The sequence below is a fragment of the Haliaeetus leucocephalus genome, unplaced genomic scaffold, assembly GCF_000737465.1.
Source record: "Haliaeetus leucocephalus isolate CR32 unplaced genomic scaffold, Haliaeetus_leucocephalus-4.0 Scaffold165, whole genome shotgun sequence".
Lineage (NCBI taxonomy): Eukaryota > Metazoa > Chordata > Aves > Accipitriformes > Accipitridae > Haliaeetus > Haliaeetus leucocephalus.
This window is the reverse complement of record NW_010972601.1, coordinates 282,523-309,094: the sequence shown is the minus strand read 5'-3', so window position 1 is coordinate 309,094 and position 26,572 is coordinate 282,523. Positions and strand designations below refer to the sequence as shown.

The 26,572-nt window shown below is 57.0% G+C and overlaps 1 protein-coding gene across 1 annotated transcript; it reads left to right on the top strand.

The window, feature by feature from the left end:
* The first annotated feature begins 37 nt into the window (after nt 1-37).
* On the top strand, nt 38-26,572 carry AP1B1 (adaptor-related protein complex 1, beta 1 subunit). The gene is made up of 22 exons (XM_010563320.1): nt 38-81; nt 5,571-5,683; nt 7,070-7,132; nt 8,220-8,325; nt 10,193-10,328; nt 11,144-11,389; nt 12,238-12,428; nt 13,017-13,238; nt 14,642-14,762; nt 14,983-15,078; nt 16,181-16,296; nt 17,116-17,281; nt 18,205-18,303; nt 18,702-18,961; nt 19,381-19,582; nt 21,036-21,182; nt 21,714-21,859; nt 22,439-22,568; nt 23,174-23,258; nt 23,767-23,853; nt 24,647-24,801; nt 26,198-26,572. Exons 3-22 carry the CDS (start codon nt 7,096-7,098, stop codon nt 26,270-26,272), a joined length of 2,823 nt encoding a protein of 940 aa, XP_010561622.1. The 5' UTR covers nt 38-81; nt 5,571-5,683; nt 7,070-7,095; the 3' UTR covers nt 26,273-26,572.

The following is a 26,572-nucleotide window of genomic DNA, read 5'->3' as shown; positions in this document are numbered from 1 at the left end:
CGGTAACCCCGCCCCGGAAGCGCTCCCCCGCTCGGCCCTCACTTCCGCTGGGCCGGTGGCAGCGGGCGGCGGCGGCAGCAGGTACCGGCCGGGCCGGGAGCCGGGGCCGGCGGCTGCTGCTCCTCCAGGCGGCCCCGCTGTACAGCCCTCCTCGGTAGCGGGGGCTGCTTAACGGGCCTCGGCCGTGCGCACCCCGGGTCGGGCCTTCCCTCCGACTCCCCACGCCGGCGGGCTTCGCTCCCGGTCGGGCCGGGCCGGGCCGTCCCCTCCCCTTGGGCCTGGGACTTTCCTGCCCCTCCGGCCCGGCTCCCACCCCTGCCCGGGCGCGGCAGTATACGGGGCACCCTCCAGCCAGCAGCCTGGCTCCGGTCCCTACTCCCCGCGCCCCCTCCCCGCCTTCAGCCCGGGGCCGCATCCCACCCCGCGGGCACGACCCGAGCGGGCGCCAGGGCTGCGCCTCTGCCTGTGGCCTCCTGTAGCTCCATCGCCCAGTCCTGCCCTCCCGATCCGTCCCGGGTGGGTGCACGGGGTCAGCCCCAGAGTTTGTCCCCCCCTCTACCCCCCCTGCAGCACCCAGGGGACCGTGTCCTCGCCGGCAGCCAGAGCCACTGGTGGGCAACACGCCTGGTGGGCAGAACCCGTTGGAAGTGCGGGTTTCCTTGCCTGCAGCAGGGGCTGGGGGCAGCTTTGGGGACTGATAAGCTGTTGCTACCGTCGGTGCGTGCTTCTCAGGGCTGCGGGGGTCTGGCCTCTGTGCAGGCACTGCCATGGCTCAGAGCATGGCAAGGCACGATGGGATCCCAAGATCCATGGGAAGAGGTCGGTACCAGGCTCTGCTGAGACAAGGAATAAACTGGGAACAGGGCATGGATCGGACAGGCAGGCACCTGGTCTGATATCCTGTGCTTGCTGCCTCCTCCACGAAGGTTTTAGGGGGGCAAAACCCCAAAGTTTGATAAAAAAGAGTCTGTGAAACAGATTCTGCCTAAAGGAGATGTATTATAGGTGTTCTCTGTCTTCTCTGCAGGTACTTTATATCGTACGGAGCTTGCCAGAGGTATAAAACTTGTCAGGGATGCCGTCCCTGAGTAGCAGTAGGGGATTACGCGGGGTTTTGCTGTCCGCTTTTGCTTGGGGCATGGAATGTTAAATGGGTGCCTCAGATAAGCAGTTGCCTCGATCTGGTTTGCTACCCCCCAGGCCTGGCCATAGGAGCTGTGGGCTGCTTCTCGCATGGCTCAGGCCACTGGACTGAACAGACTTGTCGCTTTGGGACCCCAAGGGGCTTCCCAGAGGTGTTGGTCCTTAATCGGATCAAGCTAGGCTGGGAACTTCGTGGCAGGAGGTATCTGGCCTCAGAGCCATGCAGAGCCTGGCGTTCCTGGGAAGAAAACATCCCCTCTGCCGCGGGAAGCTGTTGGGGCTGATGCTGCATCCTGTTACCTCCAGAACAGGGTCCTCAGCGTCTCTGAGGGCGCTTGGCTGGCGTGGGCTGGCATTTCAGGAGGGACACTGCGGGTGTTATCCGTGCTTGAGGTGATCTCTGAGCTTATGCTGCTTAAAGTCCCCCGCCACGGCTCTCTGGAGCACGATGCTTTGGGCCCTGCAATGTTGGGATCCCCGTGTGCTGCTCTGCCTGGCAGTGTGTGGTACAGGGGATGCCTCAGGACTTTCCTTTGTCTGTTTGTGTGTTTTATTCCCCAATTATTGGTTGATGGGTTGTATCAGTTGCGACTCTTTTTTTCTGCGTACAGCCGCTCTCATGGCCCTTGTGCTATCTGGGTTAATTAAGGGCCAGATGCCGGCGCTTCAGGGTTTCGGATTGCTCAAGCGGCGGTTCAGCAATTGAATTGATCTGTCACGATTTTGGGCACCTTGCTAATGCTGTGGTGAGTTTGGCAAGGCTTTTACCCATGAGTTATTGAAAGGGTGCACCTTAACCTGTTGGTTGATGGGAGATGGACCCTCTTGGAAAGCGTGTCGGTTGGTCAGGAGCAGGTTTGCGAGAGGACACGCTGCCAGCCTGCGGGGTTCACAGACCGTTGTCTGCGCTTGTTACTGCTGTTGATTGGTGGCTCCTATTCTAGAAGGTGCAGGATAATTTGTGCTGCTGGCTGGCTTTGGGCAGTTCCTTTCAGGGGAATGCGGAGGGTATGTTTACAACTTAGGTTTTTATCTTCCCCCACTGGTATCTGTGCTTGCTCCGGGGGTTTTATTCGCCGAGGCCAGGGACGTGCAGTGCTGCTGAGAGATGTGGGGGGCTGTCACCACCTCATGCCTGCCTGGCCTTTTGCGTTGGCTTGAACTTGCTTCATATCAACAGAGAATAGTTGTGTGAAGTCCCCACAGCTTCAATTATCTGTCTCAATATTTAGGGTTTTTTTTCATCTGCCTTCATTTTCTTTAATTGTGCCAACTGGCTGGTTTTACTGATACACCTCAAGTGCTTTATTTGCAGCTGCAAGAGGGTGTGTTGCTTGCTCATAGGAGTTTTCTTTCCCTGCTAACCTTCAGCTGACCCTCTGTTTTCTAGGTGAGCTGTTTCCTAGAAGCTTGCCCTTTGAGTTCCTGCTCCTCTTTGCCTCTCCCTCTGCTTTAGGTGCCAATGTATACCCCCCGATGTGCAGGGGACCTGTGTTTGTGCAGGGCTGGAGTGGATGCATTTCCCTGCATTTGCTTCCTTCCTTCCTTCCTTCCCGCCTGCCTTGGCAGACCCTCCTGAAGACACATGTCAGGCTGGGTAGATTAAAACTTACTGTCAGCCAGTAAACTCCTGTTCTGGGCTGTCACAGAGTCTGTAGAAGGATTGGTGGGGCTATGGTGAGCCCTCTCTCTGTAATAGCTAGAGATCTGGGGTGTCTTGGGCACAGCTAAATGCTCATGTGATGCTTAGATGGCTTGTTCCTCTGGAAGAGTGGCAGCAGCAGCACTTTCCCCGCATCCCTTCCCAGGCAACGGGTCTCTATTGTTAGAAGCTGAAAGACTCCCGTCAGCAGCATCTCAGCCTTCAAGGATGGAGGAATTGGCCTAAAACAGGGCAGTAAAAGTAGCTGAGGGTCGCTAACGAGTTTTCATCTTCCACTTTCCATAAGAGGATACGAGTGGCACCAGTGATGGCTTATTCAGCATTGGTGTTGTCCCTGGGAACCCGCTGGCAGCACCGCCTCGGTGAGAAGCACTGTGCCATGTTTCATGCTATATCTTGGTTTTAGGAGCATCTTATTCACCAGGGACAGCTGAATTCGGGAGCCCACTGGCATGGCAGCCGGGAGGAAGGGACAGTTGAGGTCCACCATGGTATGAACCCGAGGGCCTGAGATCCAGGAGGGGGTTTGCACCACATTGTGCCCATACGGGTGCGTCACCCAGTGGCTCTGAAATGCAGGTCCTGGGAGGAATGCATTGTCCTGCATTCAGCTGTGTGAGCTCAGCTGGAGGAACACCAGGTTCTCCTTCAGCCTCAAAGTGCTTCATGAGCAGCAGAAAACCAGATGCTCCAAACCATGGTGCTTCTTCCAGCTGGGCCACAGGCTCCTTGGTGCTGCATTGCAGGAGCAAAATAATCTTGTTAAAGCTGTGTCCATCAAGGAAGGTGTCTGTAGCAGCACCTAGCAGGACCGTTCTACTGTGTGTTGTGTGAATGTGGGCGATGTTTTCCACCTCAAAGCGGGTGGAGGGGGACTGTGGGAGGTAGAGTGGCGTGGCCACTGTCGCACTGGGGTCTCAGGAGAGCAGCGTTGCTCTGAATCTTCTGGAGCTCTTGAATTTAGTCGTCCCAGGTGAATAAGATCAGGGATAAAAAATGCTTTGGAGAGCCCCTTTCCTCCCAGAAGCTGGTGTGGGGGGCTGAGCAGGGCTGAGCTCCCCACATCTCCATCTCCACATCACTGAGCCTGGCCGGCGCAGCCTGCAAGGTGGGAGTTAGAGGAGGGATTGCTGCTGGCACATCCTCTGTTTTCACGATTAGTAGGGACTTCAGGGAGGAGGTCTCCCACTGCTGCTTGGCTGCAGGGACCACCCGAGAGCAGAGGACTTTGTCGCAGGACAGGGCTTGGATGGTGTGGGAGCCCTCGTGCCCTGGGATGGTAGATCCAGGGTCCCAGTGAGGATGCGGGTTTGTGCTGCTGCAAAGGCTTGTCCTCAAAATGGACGTGAGGAACCTGAACTAGGTGTGGGTGAGCTCTGGGTGCTCCCCTCCAACACCCAGCTGCTGTTTTGCTACCAGATCTTTACAAATGCTTTCAACTCCTTGAATTCAGTTTGCAAGACTGGCTTAAAATACGTTTGGCAAGAAGACAGGGTAAAATTTGAGCCACCACAAGGTCAGGGGCTTTTTGACTTCCTTGTTTGCTTGCCGCAAATCTTGCATCCTGCTTTTTCTGAGTGCTGGTGCTGCTCCCAGCTGTTGGGAACTGCTGCTCTGCTCAGCCCCTTGCCGGGAGATCAGCGAGTGCTGGGACACTTTTCCCAGCCTGGAAGGGAGCTCAGTGGGAATTGCTGGAGTTGGGGGAGCAAACACCTGCACTCTGCTCCCGCTCTGTGCCACACGGTGAGCGCTTGCTGCCATCTCCCTGCTTGCTTGCTGCCATCCCCCTGCCTGCGGATGAGCTCCTGCCGCCCATTTTTGCCTGCCAGGTGCAGGTTGTTTAGCAAGGGCAGAATATTTGCAACTTGCTGTAATGACTCTAAACGGTCAGATCTGTTCAAATGAGATGACTGAGGCTGTCGGCTCTGGATCTGACACCCCCTCTGCTCCTGTGTGCCAGAAACCTGCCTTATTTACTGTCAGGCTCCAGTTCGGCAGAGGGGACCCTGCCACATCCATCCCTTTCCCCAGTTCAAGCTGGACAAAGATGTGCATGGGAGAAGATGGGGCAATGCAAGAGCTGCTCTGCAGTCCCTGAACCGTTTCCTTTGCCCTCCTTAGAACTGGAGCCAGGCAGCAGCGTTGGACCCTGCCCAAGGGCTGAGCTCGGGGGAAATCACCTTCAGCAGGGCTGTGCCAGTGGCGGTCGCATCCCCGGGCTGGCAGGCAGCCCTGCCTCGTCACCCTTGGTTAGCCTGGGGGGATGCACATAGTGCAGGGTGCTGAGCACCCAGCTTTGGCGAGTGTTTAGAGTCTTGCTCAGCCTCTCTTCACCCTGCTCGAGGCGCTGGGTTGCTTCAAGTCTGGTCCTGCCGCTGGGGTGGCTGAGGGGTTGGTGTGGGGAGCAAGGGGTGCGCCTTAATTCTCGAGCTCAGGCTGGAGGAGGCGGCAGTTTGCTTTTTGGATGCTGCTGTCGGCACTGCAGGGCTTAAAGGAGTGGGGGACATGGGGGGCCATCTCTGTCTCTGAAATTAGTGGGGTTTTGGATGGCTAAAACACACGCTGCGGTACCCGGAGGCTCTGGGAAACTGGGAAGCTGCAGGAAAGCGGCAGGCGTGATTCATGTCTCCGAGCTGGCTGCAGAAATTCCCTGGTAGGCTTCAAGTTTGCTTTCCAGGCACTTCTGCAGAGCAGGGCTGACTGCGAGCCAGGTCAGTGAAATCGGAGGGACTGCAGTAAATTCTCCTTCCTCCCTCTCTTGCAGGACGGGATCTGCAGTCAAGCGCAGAGTGCTGCTGCGGCGCAGCCTGGGAGCTCCCACTGTTCACTGGAGAGCCATCGACCTAGGGGGGGAAAAAGGCTCTGAATAAATCCCAGGTAACTGAAGCAGGGAGGAGTGTTGTGTCTTACATGAGGCTGCCTGGGAAGCGGTTTGCTCACGGGGCAGCCTCAGAAGGGCTGGGGTAGTACGGCGGCAGACTTGCCCCCTCTGTAACAGCTTTGGGACCGCACTGCCAACACCCAAAGCGAGCCCTGAACTGATGCAAATTCTTTCTTTCTTACTGCCTGCCAAGCTGGCTCTGGCTGTGCATGCTGCCCAGTGGGCTCAGCCCCCAGATTTTATCCAGATTTTCTTTTTATCCCTGTTGGGGATCCCTATCCAGCTTGGACAGGGAACAGAGGGGACCGTTCGTCTGTCTGCATCTCGTGTACTTGCAGGGGATTGCTGCATTTGGCTTTCAAGATGCTCATTTACATTTTAAAACCATTTGCAAGCTCTTTTTTTTTTTCTTTTTTATTTTTTTTACTTGGCTTTGCTTTCTGTGCTCCTGCCCCTCCAAAACATCAAGGCCACTGCGGGCTTTCAAGGACGATCGTCTGGTTTCTTTGCTGTTGAAGGAAAGATGGGTGAAACAGCCGTAAAAGACAAATCCCTGCTGACCTTTAAGAAGGGCTATCTGCTGCCTGCACATCGGGCTTCCTCAGCCTGCCAAGCCGTAAATCTGCCCTAAACTGCCTGAATTATATAATATAGCCCCAAGTGCTGGGCGGAAACCCGTTGAATTTAAAGCAACACTGCCAGAGCAGGGATGGTTTCTGGAAAAGGCTCCTTTTGATCTTGCCGGCATGCTTGGTCAGGCATTGCAGACTCGTGCCCCGCTCGGCTGCACTGTCCCCTTGCTCCGGCATTGGTCTGAGCCTTGGGTTTTGCTCGGTTCCTCTTCCCATCCCAGAGCTGTTCCCTGTGTAAGAGTGAGGGAGAGCTGGGGGTGAATTTTCCCTAGAAAAGTGTTTCTCGGACGAGGAGACACAAACCCAGGGGAGATTGGCTGAGTCCTTGTGGCAGGGATGAGGGCTGCCCAGCTCTGCGTGGGGTAGGGTGAGCAAAGTGGCTGCTGCTACTGGTGAGAGAAGCAAGTTGGGGTTGGAGCCTGAGCAGGGGTGAACGCTGGCGTCTTCGGTGACTGCTTTCCTCCTCCTCCTCCTCCACATCCTCGTTAGCAAACCAGCTGATTCCCCACTCATTGGCAGAGCCCGTGGTGCGCCAGCGTGGCTGCGAGGCACTCACCCGCCCCTGGGGAATGGGCTCGACTGGCAGCGCGGGAGCTGAGGGCTTCTCTGGGTGCTTCATCTCCTTGTGACTCTTCCCATGAAAGCCCAAGCTCTTTCCCTCCCCTGGCTTTTCCTTCCCGGAGCTCTCCCTAGCAACCCCAGTAAGGAAACTATCAACCCTCAACCTCTCTGGTCTGCCTCTCCTCCCAGGGACGTGCCGCTAGCTGGAGACCACCATGACGGACTCGAAGTACTTCACCACCACGAAGAAAGGTAAGAGAGGGAGTGGGAGGGTCATACAATTTTTCCCCAAATAATCAGGCTCTTCTTGCACCTGTATAAGCCAGATGGGGAGGGCTGTCCCTGCAGTGGGAAGCTGATGGAGGTGCCAGCTCTCGTGGGAGTGCCCTGAGCCCACATGGGGTGCTGTGGCTGACATCTCGCTCTGATGCAGCCAGGGCGGCTCCTGGGCTGCCATGGGGTCAGAGCACCTTGTCACCAGCCCCCTGAACCCCGACAAGGCTGTTGGCAGCTGGGTTATTGCCTTTAGCAGCTCAGGAGTGGCTGCGGGACACGGCCCGCCCCCTGTGATCCCCTGGGCTGGGATAGAAGCGCTCAGGGTGTTCGACTTAAGCACTTTCCAGACCAAGGAATTAATGTGGAGGAAAGCCATGTGGCATCTTCCTCCTCAATCTGCCTGCCCGGGAGTGAATAAAGAGCTCAGCATGGCTTTGCATGGGCAGGAGACGATGCCCTTCAGCTGGGTCTGGAGCCTCTGCCACATGCAGAGCGGGATTTGGGAGCCACCATCCCTTGCACGGGCTTGAAGAGCAGTTCCCAAAATCTGCCTGTGTTCACTGCTGTGGGTGCCTGCCGTCATCTGGGCTGCAGTGGGCTCCCCAGGTAGGGGAGGGCCTCCCAACAGCCATGTGCAAGGCTGAGGCTTCACTGTGTGCTCTGATAACTGCCCCACAGCCAAAAATACCTGCCGAGTAAACCCCGTGTCCTGTCCTTGGTGTGTGGGGTGCTGGTGCTCATCATTCCTGCAGTGTCTGTGGTCCTTAAAGCCCTCTGGGGCTCTCATGTAGCTGGAGGAGCCACAGGGATGCACTAGCATGCTCGTCTCCATTTCCACGGATAAGAGCTGAGCCCCCAGAGCAGCTCTGGCCCTCAGCGAGACATTTGGGAAGTTAAATCCACCTTTCCAGCTCCTGGCACCCCGGAGCACCTGGGGTGGCAAAGGAGCCCCAGCACGCAGTGGGTAGGAGCTGTGCTCACCCTCCCCTGGAAGCAGCACCCAGTGGAGGGGTGGGTGCCCCATCCCCTAACCCCTGAGCTCCCCCTTTTCCCCTTCCTTCAGGGGAGATATTTGAGCTGAAAGCTGAACTGAACAGTGACAAGAAGGAGAAGAAGAAGGAGGCTGTGAAGAAGGTGATAGCATCCATGACTGTCGGCAAAGATGTCAGGTGTGTGGCGGTGCTGTGCCAGGGGTGCCTGGGCCAAACTGCGCCGGGAGGGTGCCTGGATGGCTTGTGGGCTCCCGTTTTCCCCCATTGCCTCCGAGGCGTTTTCATGCTGGCTTTTGTCTTGGGTGAGGACTGAGTGAGCTCCTGGCTGCAGCTATACCTCCTGCTACGGGAGGAAAATGTTTGTGTAAGCGTGGCCGTCTGGCACGCAGGGGCTTGCCTGGCTTTGATAGTAATCTGGCTAAAAGAGGATTGGTCTGGCCGCCAGATAAGTTGTTGGGATTATTGCCGCTTCCTTCAAGTGTTACTAAAAACAAGCGGAAACCCCCTCTGAGCCTTTATGGCAGAGGGTTGGTGTCTCTGCCTCGGTGTCGATAAGCCTTTTGCAGCCACTCCAGTCCAAAAGGTCGGGTGGCTGCTTTTCCCTCTTCTCCTTTATCCGTCTGACTGAGCAGCACGTGGCCTCTCTGTCCCCTCCTTCCCACACGGACCCGTCCCCACACACCCTTGGCATTACACACCATGTCAGCACTTTACTTGCCATGGTGCATTTGAGAATAGATGGAGGAAAACTGTGGTCTAGGCTCTGTGTTTGGTAAACTTGTGTGTCCCTGGCTCCCAGAGCACTCGCAGCAGCGGGTAACGCTTCTGTCTTGGGGCCGCTGTGGAGAAGATGACACCGGACATGGCAGGGACTTGCCTGAGGCTGGTCAGGACTCAGCAGAAGCTACATCAATTGGAGAGGAAATATCAGCTGTGGCAGCCCATTTTTTTGGTGTGCGTGTGCATATTTCAGGCTGCAAGAAAGCTAAATTACTAAATTCACCCCTCCCTGGGAGGTGCCAGGAAAGCCTGGTTTAGCCTGGGGTGAGAGCAGCTGAGGCGGGTGGCAGCTCTGCCAGCAGCAGGAGCTCTGCGAGAGAACTAGTGAAGCGCAGTACCCCAGGCTTAGGGGTGATCCTGTAAGCGATGGCTGGGTTTGCGGTGGCGGAGAAGCTTCCAGGAGCCAAGGGACATCTGTCGGAGTGGGATAACTCCTGCATTAGCCTTCTGATCTTGATTGCTTCTCCTAAGGTGGTTTAATAGTCTAATTGGTCTGTCTGTATCTTTAATAGTCTAATTGGTCTGTCTTTATTGTCTGTGGTGAAACAGCGTCTGTGGCATCCCACAGCTCTAGGGCATTTGGGAAGGGAAAGCCCCCAGCTCCATGCAGGCAGCTTGGCAGCTCTGCTCTGTCCTAGCAGAGCATCGTTCTGCTGCAGGGCTCACCTGGAGGAGTGGGCTGTTCCTTACACCCAGTCCTGGGTGTTTACTTCTCTAACGTGATGTTTCTCATATACGACGTGGGTCGAGCGCTCAGCAGTTTGCAGCAGGACAGCTTTAACGTGCGCAAAAGCAGGGGATGGTTTTGGTAGGGTTGTGTGGGAGGGATTGTGCAGAAGGCGATGGGGGAATGGCTCATCTCCCATGTCCTCTCACAGGTGCCAGAGGCTTTCGCACCGTCCCGTGATAACTGGGTGATGTTGCACCTTCTGCCAGGGTAGTGGACGTGCACCAGAGCTGGGATACAGCAGAGCCATGTAGGAGAGCTCAATTTTGGTCCATTAGGGGCTGTTTTGAGCTGCTCTTGGTAGAGATGCGTAAAGAAAAACTTTCTGGGGATGGGTGATTTAGCCGCATCTGCTGTAGGGTTGGCTCAGGTCCTGGGAGAGCCTGGGGTCTTCTGGCTTCAGGAGTGGGTTGAGCTGTGGGAACGGGATGGCCGCACACCTTGGGAAATGTGGGGTCCCTTAGACAGTGGCGTCTCCTTCCCCTGGCTCCACAGCACGGCTGTGTCCTGCCTTCATGGAGGTGCTTTGTGTTTCAGTGCTCTCTTCCCAGACGTGGTGAACTGCATGCAGACAGACAACCTGGAGCTGAAGAAGCTGGTCTACCTCTACCTGATGAACTATGCCAAGAGCCAGCCGGACATGGCCATCATGGCAGTCAACACCTTTGTGAAGGTGAGAGGAGAGGGTTGCGTGCCTGAGAGCCGCATGCTGCAGCGGGTCAGTTCAGCCCACCACGTGCATCCCTGCTTTCATGCGAGGCCACCACACTAAGCTGCCATGTACCTCAGTCCAAAGAAGGGAACGTGGGCAGCTTTCCAAAGCCTCTATCTTTGGGAGTAGGGGCTCCCCTAGCTCTAGAGAACTAAGAGAATTTGTGCAGTAATGCAGAAGAAAAACATTTTCTTGGCAGCTGTACTGTGCCACTTGCTCTGTCAGTGGCAGCTTTGGTTGTGGGCAGCTCCTGTGATCGAACTGCCATCATGTGAGCTTACGTGCTGAAGTCTCTGCAGCTGAGAAGGCCCTCGTGATCTTCCAGTTGGAGTTGGGAACTGAAGAGCATGTTTGTTAGGAGCCAAAATATTGCCAGATCACTTTGTGGAAAGGCTTGGTGGGCATTAGAGAGAGTTTTAGCTTTTTAGGAAGGAAAAAAACCCACACAATAAACCCGATAGATGCATTTTCCAGGTCAGGTGGCTGTTCTGCAGGGTGGCAGCTGACTTCAGGTACTTGGTGTAAGTGATGAAGACAACAGATTCCTGGAGGTGTGTTTGGAGTGACAAACGATGGTGTTAAAACTCTGTGGGTGCCAGATTGCAGAACAAGAGATCAAACCTCTCTCTTGGGTGACTTGTTCTCGAGAGCCAAGTGTTAAAACCTCTAGACTTCACGTACCCAAAGGAGAATGGAGGTCCTGAAGCCACCACTGATGCCTGTGATTCAAGGAGCAGTGGCCCAGGTTATCTAATCTCCCCCTCTCATCCCCACAGGACTGTGAGGACCCAAACCCTCTGATCCGGGCTCTGGCTGTGCGGACCATGGGCTGCATCCGCGTGGACAAGATAACGGAGTATCTCTGTGAGCCCCTGCGGAAGTGCCTGAAGGACGAGGACCCTTACGTGCGCAAGACGGCAGCTGTCTGCGTGGCAAAGCTCCACGACATCAATGCCCAGCTGGTGGAGGACCAGGGCTTTCTGGACACCCTTAAAGACCTCATCTCGGACTCCAACCCCATGGTGATTGGTTTCTGCCTTCTCCATCCTCTGTTGTCTTCATCCAAATGACAGTAAACGCTCTCCTTTCATCTTCCCTTCATCTTCACATGCTGACTCCCTTCCTTCCATTGCTCCCTTTCACTCTTCTTTTTGGTGCTTAACAGACCCGCTTTTGGGGACAGCTGTTTCTGAGGGCTGCAGGCTATGTTCCTTGTCCTGTAACCCTGTCTCCTGGATGGAATGTTTCTCTGATTCCTTGGCAGTGTGTTATTAGTCTGTTCCCAATGGGCAGGAAGCTGCCCTGGCCAGCTCGGAGCAGGGGATGGTGGCAGCAGGGAGCTGATGCTTGGCTCTGATACCACATAGCTGGTGGCTTTTGCCTCTGGTGAGGGTTTCCTAGAAGCTGGGCTTTGGCCAGCATTAGTGTCCCTGCTTTTCCCCAGGCGTGAGTGACTTTAAAGCCTGCTTTCCCTAGGGTTTCTCTTCCCCCAGCCTTTGCTGCTCTTCAGGTCTTGCCACAGGCGTAGCGGCAAGCCCGGGAGCTGCCGCAGAAAGTGATGGGGCTCCGCAGAGCTGCCTGGGGAAGGGGAACGAGAGCGGGTTCCTCTGCGCCGGGCATGGGGCCAAGGCTGACTCCTGCTGAACATGTGCGAACCGTTGGAGATGTGGCGTGGGTGGTGGGACCATGCTGGTGGTGATTGCTCATCTCCTGAGGATCAGCTGGTGGGGAGGAGAAGCTGGTGCCCAGATGTCGCTGGGATGCGAGGTGCCGATATGGAGGATGCAGCTCATCCGCTTGCACCAGCTTTCCCCCAGGCTCTTGAGCCACATTCAGTGTCACCTAACACGTGTCCTGTCCCCTCTGTCAGGTAGTGGCCAATGCAGTAGCGGCTCTCTCAGAAATAGCGGAGTCTCACCCGAGCAGTAACCTCTTGGACCTCAACCCTCAGTCCATCAACAAGCTGCTCACGGCCTTGAATGAGTGCACTGAGTGGGGCCAGATCTTCATCCTGGACTGCCTGGCAAACTACATGCCCAAGGATGACCGGGAAGCCCAGAGGTGAGGGAGGCTCTGGGTACTGCCAGGGCAGTGCTGCCTTCAGGGCACCCTGGACCAGCCAGAGTGGGGCTGGAAAGGGGAGGGGGACAGGCAGGTATCGACTGAAGGGCCTTACACACTGCCCTTTCTCCTCTAAGAAGCTTCTTCATCCTCCTGACCCTTGGAATCCTGCTGCAGGAGGTGGGACAGTGAGCATCTGCTGGCCACCGTGCCTTGGGCACAGCCATCTGGAGACTGCTGTGGTCCCGTAGCGAGCCCTGTCCCTGTGCTGGCACAGGGATTGTGCTTCTTGAGCTGCTTCAAAATGTGGCCTTACCATGCAGCAACGGACGACAGGCACTAGGGAGCTCTGAAAGGGGGTCACTGCAACAGGGTTTTGTAAAGGGTGGGAAAGAACCATCATCAGGGCATTTAAGAGCCAGTTCAGCATCTCTTGGGAAGGTCTTAAGTGCTGCTTAGCTGTCCTGCTGCAAACTCTGCCAGTGCCTTGTTTTTCTATCGGTACTAGCAGCAATGTTTAAGCAGGAAGACGGGCTGTGATAATTTTCTTTCCCTTCTCATTACCTCTCACCCCTCCGACACCTCCAGCATTTGCGAGCGGGTGACGCCCCGGCTGTCCCACGCCAACTCGGCGGTGGTGCTCTCGGCGGTGAAAGTGCTGATGAAGTTCATGGAGATGCTGTCGAAGGACCTCGATTATTACGGCACGCTGCTAAAGAAGCTGGCCCCACCGCTTGTCACCCTGCTTTCTGCAGAGCCCGAGCTGCAGTACGTGGCTCTCCGCAACATCAACCTCATCGTGCAGAAAAGGTGGGTGCCATGGAGCAGCAGGAGGGACAGTGTGGCTCAGGCTCTCCCTCTTCTCTGTGCGTGCTGCTTCCCAGTGCTTCAAACCCTCTGCAGCAGTGTCAGGGCTTTGCTGACACAACCTGTTGTGTGTTTTTTTTTCTTCTCTATTATCTAAAATCCAAGGGCTAAGCGTAGAGAGTCAGGTGAGACAATGAGCAGGGAGCTAAGCTGGGATCTCCAGGAGGGGTTTATTTTAATTTATTGTTTATTTGTGGGAGTAAGGGATGGAAAGGCCAAAAGCTGGAACTTCGGTTTAGTCATTAAATGTCTAGTGAGGAATTTTTGTGATATCAGCTTGTTTCTCTGCAGTTGTCCTCTTTGAAAAAGTGCTGAGAGTCCTTTTGTCCCTTTGCTGATCTAAAATTGCTGGTGGGCAGGAGGTGTCCGAGGCCCCACACATGTGCCCCGAGCAGAACTGGCCAGCTGGAGAGCCATGCTTTGCAGTGACAGCCCCAGTCAGATGATTTGTCGTCCTACCAGCTATCACTGTGGTTGTCTATTAAAAATAGCAGCAATTTCTGGGAGAAGTGGAAAGCAATTAGTGTCCCTGGGAGCAGGAATGTGGAAGGCAGGTTGACTCCTTGGAGCTGGACCTGGCCTATCTCTTTCCCAGCTTAGAGAGAGGATGGTCTGGTGAGAAAGGTCCAGCCTAGCCTTGGGGTCTGGATTTGTATCCCTGCTCCCCCCAAGACATCCCTTCCAACCTTGGCAAGACAAACGTCCCCTGTTGCCGTACGTCTGGTCTTTGTTTGCGGCAAGGTTGTGCTCTGTCCCCTGCGTGCCAGCAAAGGGGAGCCAAGGGACAGAGTCCTGGGGGGATAGATAATCATGGTATCTTGGATTCCTTGGCATTAAATGGGCCCCCAAAACCTTGTGCTAGTGGCCAAGGAGCGTCGTCCTCCTGGCCCAGAGCTGCTTGCTCTCTGGCTCTGGGTTTCCCCAGCTTATGTCCTCGGTGTCCTCAAGCCTTCACCATCCCAGCTCCAACCTCGGCCAGGGAGTGATGATTCATGCTTGTAGCTGGCTAATGGAGTAATGAATTTGTAGGGACTGGGGGCATTAGCTGGCTGCAGGGTCAGGTGAATGAATCCCCATCCGTCTCCTGACCGGTGTGCAGCTTTCTGGGGAAAGGTGTGCGCCCTTTCTGCACTGCTTTGCCTGCTGATTGCTGCCTGGGTCAGAGCCTGGAGGTGGGAGCAGAGCTCAGATCTTGCTTCTGCCACTAGAGAAATCATCTGATAGCAGTATCAGGTGTCCAGAAAACTCTGGAGAAAACCATGGTTTCTGGAAGACTTTTCATGTCTCTGTGGTCAAAGTGAAGGAGCGTGTGTCTCCCTTAATCGCTCCCTCTCCTTGTCTTCCAGGCCTGAGATCCTGAAGCATGAGATGAAGGTGTTCTTTGTGAAGTACAACGACCCCATCTATGTCAAACTGGAGAAGCTGGACATCATGATCCGCCTGGCTTCCCAGGCCAACATTGCCCAGGTCAGGGTCTGCCTGATGGTGGTGGGTGGGCACCAAGGGGGTCATCCAGGGGGCTCCAGCCCTGTGGGGAGGGGATTTGCCTGAGAAACCCTAGACCCAGCTTTGCAGGATGTGGATGGGAGCAGCTGTACCGCTCAGTCTGCTTCTGTGGCATCACTGTCCCACTTTTCTGGTGGCTTTTCTTGCTGCTGGGCTCTCACTCTCTTGTTCTCTCTGGCAGGTGCTGGCAGAGCTGAAGGAGTACGCCACGGAGGTGGATGTGGACTTCGTAAGGAAGGCGGTTCGAGCCATCGGCCGCTGTGCCATCAAGGTGGAGGTGAGGGCTAGGTCGTTTTGGGTCCTGATGGCAACTGTGGCTAGGCAAGGCATCACTCTCCAGCGTGTGTTGGATGAGCTGGAGGTCATCCCACCCCAGGAGTTAGTGCTTCCCCGACAAGCTGGAGCCTTTGTGGGCCTGGGGATAAGCCACAGTTGTTCCACAGGGCATGTACGGGGTGTAAGGAGGGCGTTTCATCCCCTTACTGTTTGCTGCTGGAGCTGTTTTAGGATCCTTGCCTGCTCTGTGCTCCATTGCAGACCTGACTGCCTGCAGCTGTGCCTGGTGTGTTAATGCAGTGGGTGATACAAGTGGCTTGTTCAGGGACCGCAGTGGGGGCTGGGAGGGAGCTAATCCCTTACCATGAGGGGCCAGGAGGCTTTGCTTCCCCTTGGGGGTAATTTGAAGGGGATTATTGAAAACCTTGCTGTGGCTCCACATGGCCCAGGTACAGGCAGGCGCACAGGCAAGGTCGTGTAGCTTTGAGCCAGCTGATATTGCACTGGATTTACTGCAGAGTATCCTCAATCACATGAGACAAACTGCTCGACGCCAGCGAGCTGGGCACTGGTGAGAGGCAGGAGGAGATGCGCTGGAGCTGGCTCAGGCTTTGCTTCCCACCAGGAGCTGAGCTGGCCCGGCTCTGCTGTTAGATCGATCCCTTCCCTCTGCAGTGAAGCCAACCTCTCCCAGGGGGATTTACTATCACGGCATTAGCTCTGTTCTTCCCTCTCTATTAATGCCGAGCTGTGTGGCTGTGCAGATCCAAACTAAGGCAAGGTGCAAGATGCTGCTGCCCTGGCAAGCTGAGGTCTAGGCTTGCTGCTGCACCTGATGGCCTGAAATGCATCCAGTGGGAGCAGGGAGCAAGCGGCTTGTGGGGAGAGAAAGCTCTGGGAGCATGCAAGGGAGATAAGCAGGAGCCAGACCTGGATGGGAAGGGGAGACCACACTTGTGCATCCCCCTGTTCTGGTCTGGGTTGGATTTGGGGCAGGTATGGAGGGGATAAGGCAGCAAGGAGCAGGTGTGGGAAGGGCAGCGGAGGCTTTGGGACAGGAATGTAAGAGCATCGCTGCTTGACTGACCGAGTCCCTCCGACAGCAATCAGCTGAGCGCTGCGTCAGCACCCTGCTCGACCTCATCCAGACCAAAGTCAACTACGTGGTGCAGGAGGCCATTGTCGTCATCAAGGACATCTTCCGCAAGTACCCTAACAAGTGCGTGGCAGCCGCCTGCGAGCCTTGGGTGGTTGCTCCCAGTCCTAGACAGGCTCTTTCTGCCCCTCTGTGCTTGGGGGGCCCTACAAAGACCCAGGCATGGGTGAGGGTGGGCTGCTGCTCCCTGCTGTGGGATGGTTGGAGGTGAAGCCACCTGGAGCCTCCCTGCAGTGAAGGTAGCTTTGGGTTTTTTGCCAGCTGGGGTTGTGATCACCGGTTAGTGCTGCCCCAAGAGTTAAGCTGGGGGCAGGAAAGCCATCCCCAGCCCCGGGAACTTCCCCAGCCCCATGATGGCAGTCCCAGATCCAGACACACAAATAGACAGGAGCTGCCAGAGACTTCGAGGTACCTCCCATCAGCATAAACTGTCTCTGGCTTTTAATTCAGTGCTCCTGATGCTTGAGGAAGGGCAGCAGGAGGAGAGGGGAGTGTTCCAGCTGAGCCAGGATGAATAGGCAACTGCGTGATCAGGAAGTCATGTACTGATAGTGGTAATAAATACTAATGAACTGAATTAGTAGCTAACAGGAACTCTGCACAAATAACCAGTGACTCAGGGCTGCTGCAGAGAGGAGGGAGACCAGATGCACAGGGCTGAGAAGTTAATTCAGCAGCAGGGCTGGCAAGCCAGGGGAACATGCTCTGGGACCAGAGAGGGATTGGTGTGGGCAGCATCACACCTTGCCACAGCCCTGGGGAGAGGGGACAGCCCCAGGCAGGTGGCAGGGACTGAGGGTGATGGGATGTGGTTTGGAGTTAGAGTGGAGGTAGGACTTGGGTTTCTTGCTTTCGGTGAATGCGTGTCCTCTCCTCGGGAAGGTACGAGAGCGTGATCGCCACCCTCTGCGAGAACCTTGACTCCTTGGATGAGCCTGAGGCACGAGCTGCTATGATTTGGATTGTGGGAGAGTATGCCGAGCGGATCGACAATGCTGATGAGCTGTTGGAGAGCTTCTTGGAGGGCTTCCATGATGAGAGCACCCAGGTGTGGTGGGATGGGGGGGCAGCCACTCATGCGATGGGGGGATCTGGTTGCCAGCAGGACCAGCTGGTTGTGGAGTGACACTGTGAGAAATCTTGTGCTAATCAGAATGTAACAAAGCAATTTGCTCTAGCAGGGTTGTGAAGATGTTTTTCTTGCAGGCGCTTGGGACAGTGGTGTCCCACAGTGGCTTTGGGTGTAGAACGTGACCCATGAAATGCCACCATGGTGGTATCCCAAGCACCTTCCCTCCTTAGTAGTTGGGAGGGACCAAGTGGTCATTTGGTCATTCCTCTGTGGCAGGACAGGCACAGCCCTTTGGAGCTGGAAAACGGAGACAGGCAGCTGAAAGGAGCAGAAGGAACTGTGCCTGCCCCTTCTGCCAGGGCAGCTGAGGCCAGTGGTTTTGCCTATGGAATTTTGGGGTGTTTCCATCTATGGAAACTTTCTACAACCCCACTGTGCAAAACACCATGAAACTAAGTTGTGGTGAACAGGGGAAATTCTATAAATGCAGAATAGCAAAGCCAGTGATCCTGGCAGCCCTGTCTTCAGTCTAAAGAGACTGTCAGAGGTGAGTCGCTGCTGCTTATCCTTGTAAAAGTCAGAGGATGCTCTGGCCTTCGCCCTTGTGGGACCGTGTAGCACCATCCCAAGATCTTGCCTAGTAACCTCTGTGTCAACCTGTGGCTCTTGACAGGCTGAGGGTGCGGTAATTGGCTTGAAATGAGCTGCAGACCTGGCTGGGAGCCATGCAAAGTCCCCTGACACTTGTCACTGCCACTTAAGTGGTCACCACGTGTTTGGTCCCTTGAAAGGCAGGTTGGGGTTACGTCCTGGCAGCACATATGGGAAAATTCACGTGTTCTTGCACAAAAATGGTGTGATCTGTCTGTCTCTCCCTAACCCTGCTCCTCTGCCCACAGGTTCAGCTGCAGCTGCTGACGGCCATTGTGAAGCTGTTTCTGAAGAAGCCCACCGAGACGCAGGAGCTGGTGCAGCAGGTGCTGAGCCTGGCCACGCAGGTGGGTAACAGCTCCACATGAGGGAAGAGCTTCCCGTGGGCCTCGCCATCCCCCTCAAGGCGGTGGGAATGGCTTGGTAATGCAGTACCCGTAATGGGAGGCAGATAATTGGAGCTTAATTCTCAAAAAGCTGATAGTTAAAGTCCTGGAGAGCAAGGACACCATCTCCTGTAGTGCAGGAGGCATCTTGTGCTGTTTCCCTGCTAACCCTGGTGCAGCAAAGCAGTGTCGCCTCTGTACAGCAGAGATGTGACATAAATAGCTTTAACTTTTATCCCCATGATCCCTCTAATACTACAGCAAGACTTAGATGGGGCCAAGATGCTCTGAGTTGCTCTATAGCAGCTGCAGCTTCCCCTGCCCAATGGTTTCAGCACTAACCTCCGTGCTTCCCGAAGGACTCTGACAACCCCGACCTGCGGGACCGTGGCTACATCTACTGGCGCCTGCTCTCCACGGACCCTGTGGCCGCCAAGGAGGTGGTGCTGGCGGAGAAACCCCTCATCTCCGAGGAGACGGATCTGATCGAGCCGACGCTCCTGGATGAGCTGATCTGCTACATTGGGACACTGGCCTCCGTCTATCACAAACCTCCCAGCGCCTTTGTGGAGGGGAGCAGAGGGGTTGTGCACAAGAGCTTGCCCCCACGAACGGGCTCGTGAGTATCTCTGCCTCCCCAGGGTGACTCCCCACCCCGTGCTGGGACTTCCAGGGCTGGATCCATGTGATGGGCAGGTTGGATGCTGAGCCAAGTGGCTGTGGGGCTGCCACGGCCACTCACAGCACTGTGCAGAGCTGGCTTTGTCTGCTGTGCTCGGAGCTGAGCTGAGGGCCCCCCTTTCCCAAGGGGAGGTTCCCCTGTAGGAGCAGGGCTGTATGGATTCAATACTGTCCTTACAAGGCTGAAGTGGAAGGTGATCTCGATGAGAATGTGTTGTGTTGGGAGCCGTGCTGGGACAGGGTGTCTCTTTGAATGCTCTCTGCAAAGCGCAGCTGGGTGAACTGTCTCTAGTGGGACCTGTCAGCTCAGCTGGAGCTCCTCAGCATCTCATGTCTTTCCCTTGCCATTCCCTCTAGGAGCGAGAGCGCCGAGAGCCCCGACACAGCCCCCTCGGGGGTGCAGGCGGCTGAGCAGCCGGCTGTCATCCCCACTCAGGGTGACCTGCTGGGTGACCTGCTGAACCTAGACCTGGGTCCCCCGGTGAGCGGGCCTCCCATCGCCACCTCCTCTGTGCAGATGGGTGCCGTGGACCTCCTCGGAGGCGGCTTGGATAGCCTGGTACGTCACAGCCCCGTGTGCTCCTTCCCTGATGCCTGACTATTCTGGCCGCATTGTGCTGGGTTTGATGCTGGCTCCTGTCTGGAGCTCCTGGGCATGTGATGGGCTTGTCTGCCTGGAGACGTCCGGGCTAGTCCTTTCTTTCTACAGCTGGTGAAGACAGAGGGGCACTGTGCCCTAATTTATCTTGTCCTCATCAGATGGCTGGAGCAGGGCAGGGGGTTAGTGCTCCCGAGTGCCTTTTCTCTCAGTACCTGAGGTCTGTGTAGATGCTTCTGCTGTCTGTGCTGTGCTGCAGGGGTGACTGCTCTTCCTGGGTCCCCCTCTGAACCCCACAGCTGCATGAAACGGGGATGTGCCCCGAGCTGCTGTGGGGCTGGGCCGAGACGTGCCTGCTCCCGGCCTGCAGGGTGCTTTAACAGTTGTCTCCTGCACTGGGAGATCTGGAGGTGACAGCTTGTCCTCCTGGGAATGCTAACCAAGAAGCAGTTTGGCTGCAGGGTGAGGGATGGAAACCTCTGCCTGGTTGAGACTGCCTGCCCCACGGGTACCGGCGATGGTCCAGGCTCCCCAAAGGAAGAGTTTGAAGTTTTCTCCACTGCTCATAAAGTCCAGCAGATATCCCCCAAGGGGAGGCAGTGTTGCTGTCTCTTTGCCTGCTGCCTCTCCTGGTCCGTAAGCCCTCATGTGCTGCCCTGGCTCTTTGTGGGCTCCAGGGTTTGGTAATGGGCTGGCGCTGCGTGCAGGGACGAGAGACCCTGGTCGTGCTCTGTCCCCTGGCTCCAGGGCAGCCACAGATGGACAGAGGGACGTGTTGGCAGTGCAGCAGGACTAACCTCTCTTCCCTCCTCCTGTTCTTTTTGTCTCTGTTTTTTGTCTCTTCTCTCCTGGCTTGTCTCTGCATGTGGCTGGCTCTTCTCTTCGCCTTGCCTGCTTCTGCTTGGAGATGGGGGACGAGTCGGAAGGGGTATGGATCAGCCCTTTTCTTAGCCCTCTCGACCATGCGTAACCCCAGCACCCGTGCCCACCCCTGGCTGTGCCACTGCTCCCCCCATGCAGCCTGAGCCTTCCTGTTCAGTGCCCCAATTACACCTCACTTCCCTCTGGGGACAGCCAGGCCCCCAAACAGCTCCTGGCACACCAGGTCTGGGACTGCTGGAGCATCCTTACCAACTCTGGGCCCTCGCTAGCCCACACTGATGCTTTTAGAGGGTGCCCTTGATGGGGCATTTTGTGGGACCCCTATGCCCTTGGTGCACTGGCCCCTGCCCCTGCTGATGCCCCTTTCTTCTCTTGCAGCTGCGAAGCGATGTGGGAGGCAGCCCTGCTGTGAGTGTGCCCTCGCACCTGAACCCCTCTCTCACCCTCTGCATCCGCCGCCTCCTCCTCCTCCTCCTCCTCCTCTCCCTCACCCTGCAGTGCCCCCCGTAACCCGCTCCCTTGTCCCCCACAGATGGGCGGCAGTGGCAGCTTCGCACCAGCGCCCAGCACTGCAGTGCCCGCGAACCTGGGGGCACCCCTTGGCAGTGGCCTGGGAGACCTCTTCGACCTCACCGGTGGAGTGGGGACCCTGTCAGGATCCTACGTGGCACCCAAAACGGTGAGTGGGACAGCTGAGCCCCAGCTGCTGGCTGCTGGCAAAGCTCACGGCTGCTGCATTAAAGGGGGCAGAGACCCCTGTGCCGGCTCCCTGTGGCAGGGCCTCCCAGGGGAAGGTGGAAGATGAACCCCCTTTTCCTGGCATGGTAACAAGCCGAGCGAGGGTAGTGGTCTGCAGATGGAGAAGATGTTATAGTGCTTCCCTGGGTGCGGGGATGCCGGGCAGAGGTGGTCTGTGTGTTCCCCCAGGTGGCACGGAGCCCTAAGCAGAGGGGAGAGCAGGGATCTGTTGGGTCACCTCTCTGATTTTGGGGCTGTGCTGTTTCTCAGTGTGCGGAGTGAGGTTTGGAGGAGGCAGCAGCAGCATCCCGCAGCCCTGGCTAGGGTGAGGGTGACTGTGCCCCTGCTGACTGTGTTGGTAGTCATGAAATGGCCCTGGTTTACAAATACCCTGCACAGCTCTGCCAGGTGGAGAGCACCAAAGGGTTCGCTTTGGGTAAAATCCCAAGGGTTTCTTGTCTCTTTAACCCAGGTCTGGCTCCCTGCCATGAAGGCTAAGGGGCTGGAGATCTCCGGCACCTTCAGCCGGCAGGTGGGCTCCATCTCCATGGACCTCATGCTAACGAACAAAGCTCTACAGGTCATGTCCGACTTCGCCATCCAGTTCAACCGCAACAGGTGAGGTCTCTCCTGGGCTGCATCAGCAGCGACCGGTGAAGATGCTGTGCGATGCCTCTGAGCTCAGCCCTGGAGTGGTTGTGTGTGGAAGAGGGTGGGAGGAAGGGACCGCAAGCTGCAAGGGCTGGGAACAGCCTCACATGATGACCTTCTCTCTCTGATGGCTGTGGTGGTGATGATCATCAAACCAAAGCCTCTAAGAAGTTGACTGAAGAGGCCGTTCCTCTGGGGTCTGACCACAGTCCCATCAGTTGTCCTCCTGGTGAACTGATGCTTCCTTTTCCCTCAAAGGGACACAACAAGAGATGGCCCTGAGGGAACGGTGCAGGAACGCTAAGCACGGGTGTGAGTCTGTGTGGGAGGAAGGAGTGAGATTTTGGGGCTACCTGTTATTGCCCCAGGGTGGGCAGGGCAGGAGCCAGCCTGGTCCTGGACTGTGCAGGGGCAGTAAGATGAGCTGGGGTGGTCCGGGTGGAAGAAGGCAGGGAGTCCCCAGGTTGGCCCAGAGTAGACAGGCAGTGCCTTCTGCCATCATCTGCTGCCCCCCTGACCCCCTGCCCTCCTCGGGTTTTCCCCCAGCTTCGGCCTGGCCCCGGCAGCTCCTCTCCAGGTCCACGCACCTCTCGCCCCCAACCAGTCCGTGGAGATCTCCCTTCCGCTCAACACTGTTGGCTCTGTCATGAAGATGGACCCCCTGAACAACCTCCAGGTGCGGAACACCCAGAAACTCCTGGGAAGCTGGGGATGGGGCCAGGGGTGCTCTGGGGTGGGTTTGCTTCCTCGGGAGGGAGCCAGAGGGAGGTGTGACAGCAGGAGCCAGCCAAGAAGAAAGGCTCAGCTCATCATCTCTGTGCTGTCAGAGCTCAGTCCAACTCCGATTTGACATCCAGCTCCATGCAGGCTGCTTCCTGCATGGAGGAAGATCCTTGCTGACAGCGGCAGAGCTGAGCCTTGGCTGAGCAGCTGCTCGCAGCATGCCAGCGCAGGGAGAGATGGTGGAGACAGGGCTGTAGTTCCCAGCAGGGAGCTGGGAGAGAAGGCTAAGGGGGTGCAGCCCCAGCAGCTCCCCCATTTCCCCTATACACAGGACAGTGGCACGCCTGAAAGCATGCCAGCATGTGGGGCATGGATGCTGGCATCTCCAGCTCCTTCAGGCAACTGCCAGTCTTTTGCCTCTGATGCTTGCTGGGGTGGGACCTGGCTGAAGAGGGATTGGCGGTGTACGGTGGGATGGGATGGGTTGCTCGCTTTGGGAACTGCTCGCCTGCTGTAGGTCAGAGGAGGTGTTGACGTCCCCGTGTCCTTCTGCTCCAGGTCGCAGTGAAAAATAACATCGACGTCTTCTACTTCAGCACCCTGTACCCGCTGCACATCCTCTTTGTGGAGGACGGGAAGATGGGTGAGTTGGAGTGCGGGCAGCTGTGGCTCCTGCAAGGTGCACTTCTGCCACCAGTCTGTAGGTGCCATGCTGGCCCCTGAAATCCTCCTGCCAGTGTTCCCAGCCCTGGGGACGGACTGGGGAGCCGAGAGGAGCCAGATGCCCCTGGCAGTTGCAGATGGGAACACTGCCATGCCAGCATGACCAAGCTGTGGCTACCTGAGAAGGCCTGAGCCTCCTTCTAACTCCTCACTGCCAAGGAGAGCTTCGCTCACTGCTTATTTTGCCTTTTCTGGCACTTACCAGCCTTTTCCCCGAGCCAGCGTAGCTTGCTAACCCCCCCAAAGTGGGTAGCTTTCCTGCGGCTGGGTGAGGCTGGTTGTGGGAAGCTGCTGGAGGGGGTGGCAGCATGAGATGCCTTCAGCCGCGGGTGATGTGGCAGCATGGCCCCTGTGTTGTACCACCTTCGGGAGGTGGCGGGGCAGCCAGTGCTGTGGCTTCACTGTGTTGGTTTTGTTCCTCGCTGCAGAGCGGCAGATGTTTCTGGCCACTTGGAAGGACATTCCCAACGAGAACGAGGCCCAGTTCCAGATCAAAGACTGTTCTCTCAATGCAGGTGGGTCCAAACCCTTCAGAAGGACCCAGCTCAGCTTGTGGCTGGCTACTGGTGACCAGCTCATCCCAGTTATCCCAGCCCAGGCTGTGGGGAGATGGGAGCTCCTTCCCCCTGGGCCCACCCTGTATCTCCAGGAAGGAGCTGCCGCTTTGCTTGCCATTGACTAGTTGTAGAAACTTGGCAGCCTCGGAGACGCTCTGCCTGGTGGGAATGTCCCTGCTGCTGAGGACAGTTTGCTGTGCCCACCCTGGGATCAGTCTCGGTGCAGAGAAGCTGAACTGGATCATGCAGCCCTGACGCTGCCCAGCCTCGCAGCAGCCTGTCCTGGCCAACCCACAGGCAGGGCAGCGGTCCCATGCTTGCAGGCAGAGCAGGCAGCCGTGGGCAGGAGCAGGGGCCAGGCTCCCTGGCGCCTTCTCACTCCCCCAGCTCCTTCTCTGGGAGATCTGGTGCCAAGCAGGACGTGCAAACCCCGGGTGGGGACAGCCAAGTCTTTTCAGTCCCACTGGCAGCAGCGAGCTGACCTTTGTGGAGCGAAGCGGGGCGGCTCTGCTTGTGAATTGAGCTCTGGGCTGCTGCCTGCCCTCCCCAGGGAGGACCTGGGAGCCGAGTTGAATAGAGCCCTTCTCCTCGCTGTGTGGGGATGGTGGGTTTTGGATGTGCTGCATCACGGGGTGGGGAGAGGGAGGGGAGGAAGAGAATGGGGCAGGAGCAGGTCCAAAGGGAGCTGGTGGTCAGCCCAGTGCCTTACCCCAAGCAGCCCCTGCAGCAGCTCTCTCCTCCTCCCACACAGATGCCGTTAGCAGCAAGCTCCAAGGCAGCAACATCTTTACCATCGCCAAGAGGAACGTGGAGGGCCAAGACATGCTCTACCAGTCCCTGAAGCTCACCAACGGCATCTGGGTACTGGCAGAGCTCAGGATCCAGCCCAGCAATCCCAGCTTCATGGTACGCCCCTTCCCTTGCCTGCCTCCGAAACAGCCCCGAGGTGGCTCTGAGCCGAGGCTGCTGCCCACCCTGCTGCCCACCCTGCCTTCCCCGCTCTCTGCTCGGAGCTTGGGTTGGGCTGGATGGTCCTGCGGCACATCTGCGATGGCAGGACCCCTGACCGGCTGCTGTTGGTGCCAGCTCTGTCCCCTGTGCCAGTCCTGGCGTCTCTCTCGCATGCGGGAGGGCAAGACAGGGTCTGCTGGCTGGCTGGGCTCTGCAGCAAAGTTCGATTTCTGCTGGGCTGCCCTCCTAGCACCGGGGAGGCACTGTGGTGGCAGCTAAAGGAAGCAGAGAGGCCCTAGCCTGGCCACGCATCGTTAAAATAAAAACCCCAACCCTGTTCCCTTCTTGGGGCATCTCCGGCTCTGCCTGTGTGCTGGGCAGCCCGACTGCAGCTGCAAACAGCCTCAGAGCAGAGATCTGTCCTCGTGTTGGGCATGAGCCATCCCCATGTCCTGCTTTCCCCGGCCTGGCCCCTTCCCCACCTTCCTCGCAGCCTGTTTTCTTTGGGTTGGGATGAGCTGTGTCGCCTTGACTCACCTCTCTGTGTATCTCTGTACCTGCTGCCTGCCTGCCCTCACCGGCCTGCCCGCTGTTGCAGGATTTGGAGGTTAGCAGACTGGTTTTTACCCCGGCTTTGGGCTGTCCCTGGCTGCTGCCTTGTTATTTCTGCCCTGATGTTTTTAGCTGCCTGCTGGCTGCCCTGCCAGCCCTGCGTGTCTCTTGGTGCCTCTTGCCTCTCCCTCCTGGCAGGGCTGGCACGAGGCCGGTGCCAAGAGCAGAGTTTTGTCAGAGGTGAACGTTTCGGAGGGTCAAGGTGTTCCTACCACCCTCCCGGGTTCACTTGGGATGTGGATAGCTGGAAATCCTTATCCTGGAGAATTCCCTGCTTGACACCCCTGTGCTGAGCTCTCCCTGCTCGCCTGCAGGCTGAGAAGCTAATTGAGTTCAGAGTCATTTAATATTTAATCCTTGAGCTAATAACCGAAGGGGGCTCGTAGCGCTTAGGAGAGGAAGATATCTTTGGGGAACTGTTCACCCTCAAGCTACAGGCAGTGAATCAAACCCCAAGACATGAAGTGTGTGCACGCCTCTGCCTGCCCTCCCTGCCTGTGCTGCATGTGGATGTCTCTGCTCCTCAACTGGGCGGGGGGAGCACCAGCAGTCTGGGGAGGACATTTAGGGGGCTTGGTGCTTTTTGATATCTTCTTTTATCCAGCCACAATAAGGAGCTGGGGCCACCCTGTGCCCCGTGGGGGGGGATGCTGCAGCATGCAGGGCTTTGTGCTTTGGGGCTGGTGGCTCACCGGCGTGGGGCGAGGTGCCATGACCCCCTCTCCTCTCTCCCCCACAGTTGTCCCTGAAATGCCGAGCGCCGGAGGTGTCCCAGTACGTCTACCAAGCCTACGAAACCATCCTGAAGAACTAAGGTGCTGCTGCAGTCCATCCTCTTCCTCTCCTCCCTTTCCCGCCTGAGGATGCGGGGCAGGACCCGTGTGCATGTCTTCTTTCCTTCCTGCCAAGGAACCAGCCCCTGGGAATGTCCCTCCAGCCCTGGGGCCCTGAAAATGGAGCCGGTGCTCCCATCTCTGGCAGGGCTGGGGTGAGCAGAAGAGGGCAGGGGCACCCCAGCCAGTCCTTGCATTCCTGTAGAAATCTGTGTGTGAGTGATGCGGTGTCCTCCTTGCTGATGTTGCCCTGTCAAGAGCCCTGTTTCACCATCTGGGTC

Coding starts and splice junctions, on each gene's coding strand:
- AP1B1 (XM_010563320.1), top strand. CDS start 7,096: ATGACGGACTCGAAGTACTTCACCACCACGAAGAAAG. Junction 10,329..11,143: donor CAGTCAACACCTTTGTGAAG/GTGAGAGGAGAG, acceptor TCATCCCCACAG/GACTGTGAGGACCCAAACCC. Junction 16,297..17,115: donor TTCCGCAAGTACCCTAACAA/GTGCGTGGCAGC, acceptor CTCCTCGGGAAG/GTACGAGAGCGTGATCGCCA.